Source organism: Phycodurus eques, chromosome 5, assembly GCF_024500275.1.
Source record: "Phycodurus eques isolate BA_2022a chromosome 5, UOR_Pequ_1.1, whole genome shotgun sequence".
Lineage (NCBI taxonomy): Eukaryota > Metazoa > Chordata > Actinopteri > Syngnathiformes > Syngnathidae > Phycodurus > Phycodurus eques.
The window spans coordinates 2367857-2381394 of record NC_084529.1 but is presented as its reverse complement, the minus strand read 5'-3'; the positions used below and the strand labels follow the sequence as shown (position 1 = coordinate 2381394).

The 13538-nt window shown below is 43.2% G+C and overlaps 1 protein-coding gene across 5 annotated transcripts in view; it reads right to left on the bottom strand.

Moving 5' to 3' along the window:
* Positions 1–13538, bottom strand: part of hipk2 (homeodomain interacting protein kinase 2) — a 77028-nt gene extending 63490 nt beyond the window's left edge. For all 5 annotated transcript variants that reach the window (XM_061676808.1, XM_061676807.1, XM_061676809.1 and 2 more), the window contains exon 1: positions 13236–13538. In XM_061676808.1, coding sequence (XP_061532792.1) covers positions 13236–13254 — 19 coding nt within the window. In that variant the 5' untranslated portion in view covers positions 13255–13538. The remainder of the gene's footprint in view (positions 1–13235) is intronic.

Here is a 13538-nt window from a genome sequence, read left to right as displayed (position 1 = left end):
AAGGACAGCGTTTCAGGAAGTGAAGGACAAAAGGCAATGACACGCAAACAACGTGAGTTATAATGATGCTGATAGTCTCGCAAGGACACAAACAAATGGGGCCATTTTCCCCTCAGTTATCTTTTTTGTATATAGGATGAATTGCCCACAGCAGGACGAGATGGGGACAAGAAGCTTACAGTGAGGGAACCTAAGTATGTTAGCTTTTTTTGTGCCCTGTTATTCATTCAAGCACAACTATAACTACACATCAAGTTTATGGGATAACCCTGCTGTAGTGATCAACCTGTTAAATTAGACATTAGTTTTGTCATGGAAATTGAAATTGCCGGTGGCAACGTGTGATAGTTATACAGTGGGAGGAATTTTTTTTTAAAGGAACAAAACAGCAATGATGGAAGGAAAAGACAGAATTAAAAACACGGACAATTATAGGATTGAATCACAAACTTTTTTTTTTTTTTTTTGACTTTTGTGGGTTTTTGTTCCCTTGATTGCATTGCTATAATTCAGCAGCATTGCATTTCAGTGAACTGTGGGCAGTCTGAACAGTATTATGGGCAAACAGATAACATTAAAAAAAAAGAACAAAAAAACAAAACGGGACATGACTGCTTGAGTAATCTTTCACCTGTTAAGTGGTGATAAACTAAAGAGGAACGTGGTATGGAGAACAACAAAAGGTAATGATGAATGGGGGGGGGGGGGGGGGGGGGGGGGGAATATCTCTTAAAGTGGCAATTAAAGACGGGTAAGGTTTGCTCAACAGTCTAAATATTAACAACAACAGTTATGAAATACATTTTAAAAAACACTTTACCGCGTTCAAATTATGATAATCTACTATATCGCCATGCGTCCATTTTCTATACCGGGTCGTGGATGGGCTTGAGCCTATCCCATCTGACTTGGGACATGATGCAGGGTACACACGGGACCGGTGGCCGGTCAAACCCAGGCCACATAGACCGTAGACAAACCAGCCGCTCAATCTCACATTCACACCTGCGGGCAATTTAGCGCCTTCAATGAACCCAACATGCATTGTTAATGAAATGTGGGAGGGGGTGTGAAGTACCTGGAGAAAACCCACGCAATCACAGGGAAACATGCCAACGCCACATACGAAGGTTGGAGTCAAGATTCAAACCCAGAACCCAGAAGAGCGAGGCAGAAGTCCCAACCACAAATTCCTCAAGCTGCCTCCACTGCATTTCACTTCTTTCAAATCACAATAATTACAGTGGAAAGTCAGATGTCCCTCAGGTCATATCAATTGGAATTCAACCTAAATTTAGGGGAAAGGTTTCACACACACAAAAATAAAATCGATAGAAATCATGTCTGACCTCATATGAGAGAATATGTTGTGAGACATCAGATCAGTAAGCACCTAAAAGGATTAACTCCACAGCTGCTTTGCTTTTCTGTTTTTTTGTTTTTTGTGCATATCTGTGATTGCACCCAGAAAAAGGTAACCAGTGAGGAAATCTGACGGCAGCAATGAAACAATGTCTGTAAACGTAGAACAGTTACATGAATTTAATCACCATTATTTCCAATGGGGGAAATAGTTATTTGGAAAATGCAAGGTTGAAAATGAAAGGTTGAATTGCACCCAAGAACAAACAACAACAGTGTTCAACATGAATATGTAACTTGCTGATGGCGAGGCTCAATCGTTGCTTTCCACTTTCATATCTATCTATCTATACTCAGTGCCTGTTTTTAAGTTGCTGCTATATCAAGCACAATACTTAATCCTATTTCAAACATATTTTCAGGTTTTTATTCTATTTATTTTTGTAACAATCTGCTGAGAGCTCTTTTATCCTGTACTGCTGTAACACTGGAATTGGTCTGTCCCCACAATGGTCTGTTCTTTATTTTACAAATTATGAAACCAGTTGAAAGTGTTGAAAATAGCTTGCTGTCTTTAACGATAGAATGTTTAAAAACTCAAACAAACAGGCAATCTTTTAAAAATTTCCTGGAAAATAATGGTTTTGGAGGATTCCGTCCGACAGCGGCGATATGTTTTTGTTGTTGTTATTTTTTTTCCATGATAAAGGGTTTCAAAAGCGGCCTCACTGTCCCATGGCATTGTTTTGGGTGCGTTCATAAAGTCGCAGTCTGTTGCTGCATGATTATCCAGAGGCAGCTGGTATATTGCCTGTCCTGCTGGCTCACCTTCACCGCACACACCCACCCCTCCATTTGCATGCCCCTTCCAGTAGGTGAGCCAAACATCAACCCCCCCCCCGCATGCCTTTTCTGACAATCGTCAAAGGCGTCACGAAACTTTAAGCTTCTCGAGCACTCCTCAACGACAGTATATGTCAAAGCTCTGATGCCTAAACAGCAACTACGTGCACTAAAACACCATCCCAAAACACCTACCCAAGGGGATTAATGAAAAGCTCCAGCCCTCTGGAACCTTGCAATGAACCTTGACAAGCGAGGAACCGGTCTAACCTGAACAGGAACCTTGGGGACCAGCCACACACAAGACAGGACCTTCACTTCCTGTATTTCCAAAACACAGCAAACCGCTGAAGAAGCACATCATAGAAAGTAAGCGGGGAATCGTTGGACTGATCTGTCGCACAGTTACTTAGTTACAGCCTAAAAGCAGGACATGTTCCAGAAAAGCCATCACATGTTGGATTGTGAAAAATGCTGATGCTCGGAAACATAATTTACGAGCAGAGAGCCACACACCCGCCTCACATGTGTCTCACATCAGAGCTTGTATACTTTATGTGTCTCTGATGTGGTCTCTCAGGGCACCCCTCCACCTCCCCTATGCAATCAAATACAAAGCGAGGATGCTGCACATGCCTCTCCAGGCGACAAGAGTATGTGATATTTCGTCAGCGGGCGTGAAGCTCTTTCCTGGGCCCCCGCTAAGACTACAAAATAGACCATTTTGGACCACGTATGTAATGCGATGTTTCATTTTTGTACTCTCTGCTTCGTTATTGCAGGTACTCATCCATATGCTTGCATATTAAATTACCTTACTAGGTTAATCTTGCCTCATCTTCCTCTTTTCAACCCACCCTCCTGTATTTTGGCGAAGTAAGGAAGCCCATCGTGCTGTACAGTACTATTTCCACATCTTTTAGCAGATTATACCACACACAGACGCATGCTTGACTAACAATTCAGCCAGGCATATGTGTCTTTAATCCACTTGACAGTGCGTCGTAAACATGGCATGGACCCAGAGCACAGGCAATAAATTCAGCTCGCCGAATCAGCACTCCGATTCGGTCCGAGAATCGTACTTCTGCGGCATCGTTTTTTTGAGTCTTCATTGACCGACGGCAGCCAATGTCAGCCGCCACGTATGGGAAATGCTTATGTACATATTGTAACTTTAACTCTTGTCAGGTGCAAAATGCATAAGAAACAAGATCCATAAGAAGTTTGGACCAGTTCCTGTCGTCTGACATCTGATCCAACACTTCCAGTTCCAAACTGGCTAAATGGAAAGACATTTTCTATGACTGTTAGCGTGACGAAAGGAACTTAAAGGCCCATTGCCATTTAGTCATCACTAATATGATATAGATTGGCCTGCTAGGTTCACTGTGGTTTAAAGTTAACTTCAGTCTTTTTTTGTGGGTCAACTTCTTTCACAGTAAAAGGGTGGAAGCGTGTTTTGTTTGAGCAAGCAGCTGCTGCGTTTCATCAGAAAAGCACAGGAGATCTGAGTCCAGATGTAGGAAAGAGACCGGCGAAGGGAGATGATAGGGTCGACGACCCCAGTAACAGCCCCCTAGACCCCACCCCCACTAACCTCTGCCAGTGCCCCGGAGGCCCATGGGCCCCAGTAGAGGGGGCTCATCTCTCCAACCCACTCCATTACAGCCATCTTTTTATTTCTGCGTACTTTTCAGCCTGTGTCACTCCCCATCTCGCTGCCCCGTTGTCTCTGGGGTTGAATGGGGGGTCAATTCAAAAGGCTGTCTAGCTGAGCGGGTGGCTGGCCTCCGGCTTTGAAGTGAGGATTGGCTCGAAGCATCTTGGGTGATCCGATCCCACAAGGATGGCTCTTAGAAATGGGAATTTGGTACAGGATGGGTGTGGCTGCCTCCCCTCTAACTGGAAAATGCAAACAATTCCATCTTCGCAATTGGAAGTGATTTACCGTATGTGTGTAAATTCAGGGCAATAAGATCCAAATACAAGTGCATCCTGGAGAAACAAGTGGAGATGTATTTATTTATTTTAAACAAGAATTGACATACTTGAGTTTGGCATTCCTAAGCAGATCATCAAAAGAGCATGGAAATGCCATTTCTTACTGTGAACACGTTTTAATGCTGCAGCATACTCGGGCTCAGATGAATCAACGGCTGTTTCTGTTCCCAAATGGTGTTAAGTAGACACGGAATGAATATCGAAATCTGAAAATAACAAAACATTACAGCAATGGAGCTATTCGGGTGCCCACGAGCACAAAAGCTCCAAATAGTTGAGTGAAGTCTCTGTGCACTCTAATACAACTGCAGAAATGAAAGATAGGTTGAAAGGGAATAGAGTGACAAAACTACCAAATTAGTGAGTTAATAATGATAAGAAATGAAATGCAAAGATATCATTCACTTGGTTGCAAATGCAGTTTCTTTGTGCCTCAACATTGCAGTGGTGGCGAACTGTTTGTAACGGTTACTCTTGGGACATGAGGTTTTTGGACTGTTTTGACATTTTAAAAATGCAGCTTAAAATTTCAAGTCACAGAACTCTTACAGTATGTTTTAAAAGCCCATTGTGCCAAAATTGCTTATTCGTGCCAATAGAAAAAGAAACCAGATCATGCGCAGTTGCTTCACAATCATTTTAAAACAGAACACAAGATTTTAAACATGAGTAGCAATTGGATAGAACCGATTGGCTCTGTGTGTCTGTGCGATCATAGACAAAGTTTGACTCCTAGCCCGCTGACACTATTGACAGACCCGACTGCTCTCCGTTGCTTTCTGCTTGGCCTCCTGGCTTTCGGCAGTGATGGGACTCAATGCTCGTTTGAGCTTTGGAGTTCTTTGGTTATTAGCCAAGCATGGCGCTGTACCTGCAGCCATCTGCGAAGAGCAGCCCTCCCCTTGCGCTTCCTTCCGTACTCGCGGGCAACACGAGTCAGGAGTGGTCGCTCTCGCTGTCGTTCGTTCAGTGAATTGCATCCATTCTTACTATTTTGTGCTGACTAAATAATTACACGTGGCATCTGGCCACTAAAACTGTCTTGCTCCTGCAACACGAAGGCGCTTATGAACAAGTCATTAAAGGTCTTTCACTCAGCTTAAGGTAATAGTTGATGAATTCTAAAAATGGGAATTTGACTACATTTTCTAATTGACTGACTCCTACCATCATCTTTTATCTTTTTTTTCTCTCTTCATAGTTCTCATGGGGTTCGAGAATCTTCCTTGAAATGTTCTCAACTCCTGTTTCTATGATAGTCTTGTATCGTACAGAATAATGCTCAATGAGGGAGTTGTGCATGGATTTAGCTCAACTTCCTCTAGCTGAGGTCAAATTATTCTTCAGCTTGCAAACTAGTTTCGACTAAATCAGCAGTGGTTCTGCTCTTTGCAATCAAGTCGTGCACTCCGTTTTGCCTCAATTGCCTGGTCACACTAAATCAACAGTTTCACGCAATCAACTAAAATACAAATTCAAAAAAGATTATTATGACAACTCGCAATCCTTACATCATGTTAAACTACTTTAGGGACTTGGTTCAAAGGTGTTTTTTTTGTTTTTAGTTCCTGTACTAACTGTATGACACATCACTCAAGTGGACAAGGCTGAATGTTGCAGTGCTAGATGAAGCCAGCACATCTTTTTCTGAGAGCAAAAAATAGGGGGCGACAAAAAACAAAGGGATTATGACGTGTGATAATAAATACCAAAATACAAGTTGATGGTTTTGCTATCGGGGATTAGTGATGGAACAAAGCAAGCAGACAAAGCAAGGCCCGACGATGGTGGTATGGTAATGGGTGGGGGGGGGTCATGATTAAGGAGGGCAGAGATGCTGCAGTAGCCAAACCATTTTATCAAGCCAGCACATGCACACACATACACACGCACACTACTTGTACATGTGCCGTACAACCTGGCAATCAGACTGCTGCTAAAGTGTCACATGGGCACCATGTGTGCTGGCCAATGGCCTCTCAGCTTATCAACAAACAGAGCATGATGGAGGGACAGATAAAAGATATGCGTAGGGGGTGGGGCAGGCAAACATCGTGTGCGTGTGTGTGTGTGTGTGTGTGTGTGTGTGTGTGAGAGAGAGAGAGAGAGAGAGAGAGAGAGAGAGAGAGAGAGAGGGAGAATTGAGAGGCTCACTGGCGGCTGATAAGAGATGGCAAACTGAGCGTGCAATGTGCAGTAATTGGACGTTTGCAATATGCTTAACTATATGTACACCCTAAAAACCTATTTGACATGATCTGCACACAAAGTGACCTTGCTCTATGGCGTACGAGTCAAACGGCCGGCCCGGTATGCAACTGTTTGATAAACAGCGTGGGACGGGCCCACACAGCCAGCGTAAAAAAGAACGTGAACATATAGTGTCTCGGCTATTCTCGGGGTCACCTACCTTATATTTGACTCAAAGAGACAAGTGGTAAGATAGTGCTGCAATAAAACAGTGTGACATTCATTGCACTAGCATTGGAAACTCAGTGTGCCAGATTCACCGCCACCAAAGCAGCGATAATTTAACTGTGCACGATTAGAAACGACATCGCACGGTCTGTACAAAATATCAGGTTAAAGAGGCACGGTAACACAGTCAAACGGGATAATTATACTACAGCAAAGCATGCTAAGAAAACCCTCCTACTCCGATTCCCCAACACACGGCATTCTTTTTTTAATGGTGTAATGTGAAGTGCTGATGACACACAAACTAAAAAATCCCATAATGCAGCGCAACAGCTGCTTACCCATCGGCTACCCATGATTATTCCATAGCTTGCTAAGATGCCAAGTATGCAGCTCTGACAAAATGGCACGAGAGCAAAGAAAATGTCAATGTTTGATTTGTTCGAATTTAAACTTTTACTGAAATGCTTCTTTATATTCTCAGGGTTTTGCGTTTAATTTTGGAATCATATTTTGTCATATCCAGTTCAAATCACATTCATGTTTAAAAACATTCCGTGAAACGTTTATCCTGTTCCGCCAGCGACGTCTGCAGCAAGTGTGCTTTGAGTTTTGTCCTTCCCTGCGATTGAGTTTGACATCCCTGCTGTTGGAATCCCTGTGTAATTATTGTTTAATGGGCCCAACAAAAGGTCTTATTCTCTCACTTTCACGTGGTAACGTGTAACTCTTTGTTTGAACTGTGGCTCACATCAAAGCACAGGATGTGTCAGAGAGTACAGAATGTCTCTCTATCGTACTTAATTACGCCATTGAGCAGTTACTGATGGAATCAAGTTTAGCGACACAGAACAACATTCATCAGATTTTTCTCTTTTAATCGTGCTGATGCCTGAACTACAAAGGCCTACATTTTTAGGAGGTTGGCGCGGGGAAAACAGAAAAATGGTTTCCTAAACAAAGTATGCGCAAGTAAAAGCAAGCAATCATGGATAATCGTCTACTTTTTCCCAGAGGGCAAAAAAAAAAAAAAAAAAAAAAGATGTTTTCAGTTACTAATATGTACACAAAACACTGTCATGCGCACTTCTACTCTTGAATACACTGTCGACTCTTTGGCCACATCATTAGGAACACTTGCACCGTTTGCGCAATGAAATGTCACAGTGATGTACAGTTGCACTGAAACCACAATCATGAAATGAAAGTACCCTTACCTTTACAAAGACATATATCATTACATTGCGCAGGTCGACCGAATTACGTCAAAGCGGACATTTAATTAGTGGACAAACTGTCTGTGTTGTCATACCATTAGTACTAAAATACATGGACATGTATTTTTGCAATGATAAAACATGAGATGAAGCATTAATTGTAGGCCTGCAGGTAGAGTAACTGGTGTGACGCCCAACACGGTACATCTCTCCTCCATACTGGGTGCCATTACTTCTACTCAGAGCCAGAAGCAGCTGTTCCACACAAACTGACACCATGCATCAACAACAGTGCAAAGGCAGAGAAAGGGGCCTTCAAAACACTCACTCTTCCACTTTGATCTAAATTAACTGTCAACAACTGATGTGGTAGAGACAGCCACGCTTTTCAGAGCTTTCCAGAGGTCTGCAAAATGTGTCAAGAACACTAAAATAGGAGACTCGAGTGACTGCAGAGAGCATCAGAATCATAAAGACCCTTAAGCACTTCAAGCCAATGTAAAAAGCCGTCAGAAGAGTATCGGGGTCACATACTGAAGGCAGAAACCAATAAGTTGCCCCCTTCGCAATAGCCAACGCTCCAATTCAAGAGAGGGCCTCCTGCGGCACCCTGCTGTCTTCCGTCCTGTCCAAGCTCATCTGTTTCCCAAACCCTCAAACACACCTCTCGACTATTTTAAGAGACCTCAAATATTTCCATGTCTTTAGCACGAGAAATTTGCATTTCATCTCATCTACTGAACGCGTTAGCAAATCAACAGCACACAAAAAACGCTGTGCTTTACTTTTTTTTCCACTTCTGCAGCTTATCCGCTTTCAGAACCATTTCTGAGCAGGCCACTTTCTGAAAAGTTGTCAGGTCATCGAGCAGACCAGAGGAGGATTGTACATTGTGTCGACCCGTTGGGGATGGTTTTGAGTTTTGTCCTTGACATTCGTTGGAGGAGAATATCAGTGCTTGTTGTTTTGTGCCTTCGTGGCAGCACGTTTTTTTCAGCACCGTTTTTCTTAGGGAGAATGTCGGCGCTTATTGGAACGTCGCCATTTGACTCCGATGCTACGACCCCGGGGCGCATGTTGTTTTGTGCCTTCACGGGCAGATTTTTGTTTGCAACAGCCCCGTTTTTGTTCAGCGGAAAATGTCAACACTGTTGGTGTCTGGTGAAGAATGAGTGTCGAGAGAAACGACTAAAGTGGACCGGAGAACTGAATCGATCTTCCTGTATGCGTGTTACTTGCCAATGGATGAACTTTCCGCTGTTTGAAAACTACAGCTACTTTCAAACTTAGCTTGTAGCAAACGTGGGTGACGTCATGCACGCTGTGATCGCAACATCTGTAATATTTGTCAATGGAAGATTGACAAATATATAATATATACATAATGGAAGATTTCAATCTTGATCCTCTCGCATCTGTAACAGCTTCCAACAACGTGCACCAAGAGGGAATAAAACTGCACCTTCCGTATGTGAAGTGTCAATGTCAAGGGAGCTATGCAGGTTTCGTTTGGTTATTTATGATTATTGTTATTTTATGTTTGGTGTACAGTGCTTTGGTACAGCTGTGGATGTTGTGAAAGCGCTACATAAATAAAGTTGAGTTGATCGTCTGAAAATACAGATAGACTATGAACAAACGTTTTGGGACACACCTCTTACAATCTAGACATTTTTAATAATTGTGTGGTTACAACTGTGTGAAAAGAGTTTTGTGAAGGCCCTTTTCTGTTCCAGCACTGCTGCGGTGCCCCTGTGCGGAAAGCAAGGCTTGGTTCGACGGGTTCGGTGTAGAAGAATATGAGAGGTCTGCTCGAGCACCTTCGGGATGAACACGAACGGAGCTGGTGAAAGCATCAAAATAAGGTTCTTGGTTGAACGCACAAAAACAGTTCCCACAAACACAAAGTCTTCCCAGAAGTGTGGAAGTACAACTAAAAAGCTACAAATAAGACCAACATGTTTCTGCCATTTTCCCTTTCTGTATGTGTTATGGCCAGGTGACCACCATGGCACCACAACAGATATGCAGAGCGATGACTGCTCTTCCCTGCGAGCTATGATCAGCTAACATTTAATGAACTGAATACAACCCCCTGAACGATTGGGAATCCATACCCACAAGGTGTGGCCCGGCTTGCTCTTCCTGCAATTCTAATTCAGGTTTAGAAAGGCACAACCTTGGACTGTGACCCTGGGTCGCGAGCGATGAGGAAGAGATCAATCAAGCAGCTCCAAACAAGGGTGAGCGGAGGAAGGAGAGAGATAGCGCTGGGAGTCATTTCTGGGAACGTCGCTCTGTCCTATGAGGAGAAACTTCCTTCCAAGTAAAGGCAGTGTACATTCCCTGCGCCAACATTCCCCTTTGTATAGATCACACAATGTAAAAAGCCACATCTGTGGCTGTGTGGGTGGATTAATCAAACATCAATCTGCCGCTGGCACTGGGGCGCCGGTCACAACCTTCATCCTCAGCAGGCTCTGAGTCACACTCTGTCCGTCTGTCTGGGCAAGAACGAATGAATCTTCAGTGGAATACTGCTTGACCTATGAGCAGATGGCCGCTGAGCAAACAGGTGACGGAGTATACAGTACACAAGCTTATACCGTATACGTGCATGTATGCACTTAAAAGCGCAAACAAAGCATCTGCTCGGACTAAAGGCAAACACCATTGGGTTAAGGGTAAAGCAACGGGAACATCGAGGAAAATAACGAGTGCCTAAATTGATCCGTAAATACAAGCAAGCGAAAACGTGTTTTTGTCCATCGCTATGTGAGCAGGCCACTTCCTGATTCATGGATGATGAAGTAAAATAACTTAAAACAGTAAACGGAAAAACAATTATTCTAACAAAAGAGGGGGGGAAAAAATGTGGCATGTCATCTTTGGGTGTTTGTCCGTCCATGTGTTACGCCACTTCATGGTTCACAGAGGATGACATAACTGAATGGACTGTCCCATTTATTTTATTCCGGGGTGAGAGGAATGGTTGAATTAGAATTCAAACAGCGTAAAGACAAAATTAAGTAAACTGAGCAAATTTGGAATTTCTATTTATTTATTTATTGATTTATTATTATTTATTTTTTTATATGTTAGCATGTGACACGACGATTGGGTAAAATTCATTGACTAATTTTGCCGGGCAACGGAGTGGTCCATTTGAATTCAAACAGTAAAAAAAAAAGAGAATCACTCATCAAAAATTAATAATAATGTGTTGGGTCAAAAATGAGCACTCAGAGAACATGCAACATGCAGTTGAGATTGAAACCCAGAACAACTGCACAGTGCAGTAGATCTGCTAACCGCTTGTTTCTCAAAGGTCTCATGCTATCAGCTACCAAATATTCCTGATGTATAATAATGTCTCATCTGTCAGGCGTTTTAGACCAACTAGAAACACTTGGAAAAGGGCATCCTGGACATTTGCCACCCAAATGATCTTGCAAACCAGAAAGAAAAGGACCTCAAAGACTAAAGAAATCAAATAAAATGTATAAAAAATGGTATGGCGTGGAACCTTTAAACAGACAAAAAAAAATGATTTACAGCGCTACCAACCCTTTCATCAGAATTTGCATGAAACATGACAGCATTCCGCTCTTCCTCTAAAACGATTTTTTGCATTATCCTACTAACTACCAAACCTCAAAACAATACCCCTCACCATTGTGTTTTTGAGTACTTCTGCAAATCCTGCCTGTCTTTGAGCATTTGTATCATGCTTTGGCCCCACCTTTTAAAGCACAGGTGTCAAACTCAGGGCGCGGGGGCCAGATCCGGCCCGCCATATCCTTTCGTGTGATCCGCGTAAGCAAACCATGCGCGCCTACTTCATGTTCTTCTCGACTCTTAATAACGTTGAGAAATGGAAAGCATTTTAAAATAAGAAACAAAGGAGTGACACGGGTTTGGCATTGGGCCATTTTCAACCGTACGAAAAGCAAACCGGGAGGAAAAAATGAAAACAGAATCATATAAAAACAAGGGCATACGAAAACTGAGGTTCCACTGTATATGTAAGGAGATGGTGGGGGATATGGAGGCGTAATCAAGATGATTTTATGTTAAGGCCCACAAATATGTTGTTCCCAAAGGAGACTCGGGTCATTCCCAACTTTGAGGGGGAACAGGCAAGGTAATTAATTCCCCCCGGTGTATCTTTTTTCTTCGCCCTCTCAGAGGCAAAGGGAAAAGCCGGCAATGTAATTTACACTAATTACCTTTTGCACTGGCGCCTCGAATTCAACTTTCCGTTTCATGTCAGAAAACCCGAGAGTCAAAGCTTCATCACCTTGAATGAGGGGAGGGAAAAAAAAAAAAAAAAAAAAAAAAAAAAGTCTTCCAATAAGGAACACGATTGATGCTCAGCCATTTGTAGTTTCTACTTTTGAACTGCACTCCTCGTGAATGGCACTCAAGACAAAGACGTTCCACTTTGTTCCCAGCAGGGGGACTAGAGAGCAACTGGGGGTTAAATAAATACAGTATTGGAGACATCAGGGGTCATTATTTGCTTTGTGACGCCTTCTCATTTGCAGAAGGCTCCGAAAAGAAGGCAGGCGTGCATCACTTAGCAAAAGAACACCGTAAGAGGCGTCAGAACCTTGTCTTTTTTTGTACGGCCAATGCATCTCCAGTATGCAGGCTACTAAGCATAGTGAGTGAAGCATTACTGCGCGCCCCCCAAATCGTAAACAGCCGACTGTTTCGCTATACGAACGTCGCCAATTGCCGCTCGTACGAGGAATTTGAGCACGACTGCAACGAGTTGCGTTTATGGGAATTGCGACACTCGTCGCAGTCTTCCAGTATTAAAAATAACAAATACAAATCATAATAACAATTCAATTGGATTAGTCAGGGGCACGTTTTTTCCCCCTTTCGTTTCTTTTTAAAACAGTGGAATCAATACAGTCAGGCACAGCAAGAACGTATTTCCATTGCTTTTTTTTCCGGGTTCAATTGCAGATAAATACGAAATAAAACAAAAGAGGGGGGATTGCAGCGTGAGCGTCTTTTTTTTTTTTTTTTTTTTTGAATTGCTTCGAGGAGCCGCGGTTGGATCTTTTTGCAGGTGTTCGCACGCAGACTTGACTCTTCGATGTTTTAAAAAAAAAAAAAAAAAAAAAAAAAAACGGAAAACAAAAAACCAAACAAACGAAAAAAACCACACACACACACACGCCGAATAGTCTTGACAACACCGGAGGAGTTAGCGAGAACATCGCAGCCGAGTGTTTCGAATAAACGCAAAGTAAACAAGACAAGACGTACGTGAGGGTGCAAAGCATCCCACCCACCCCCCGACCCCCACCCCCACCCCGCCGCCTCCGTTTCTCCGTTTCAATGGGGACGCATGCACGCACGCATGCACTCACTCACCTTCGTATACAGGGGCCATCGGTGCAAGGGTTTCTGTTATTCATGGCAAACGATAAATAGACACGTCCGCTCAAAAGTCAAGCGAAATCTGCCATCTTGAACGAGAGACGGTCTCGTGCGTTACTGGCCCGGTTCATGCGGGAAAATGATCCGAATTCCCCATCTGGTCCCGGGCGTTGCTGTCTGCAACGAGCCACGATGACAGCTTGACATTCAGCTATTGTGCGACATGTCGGTGGAGTGAGGAGTCTGCAAAAGTTGCAGAGGGCTGACTGAGCGCAGTCAGCGAGTTTGGTGGACGGG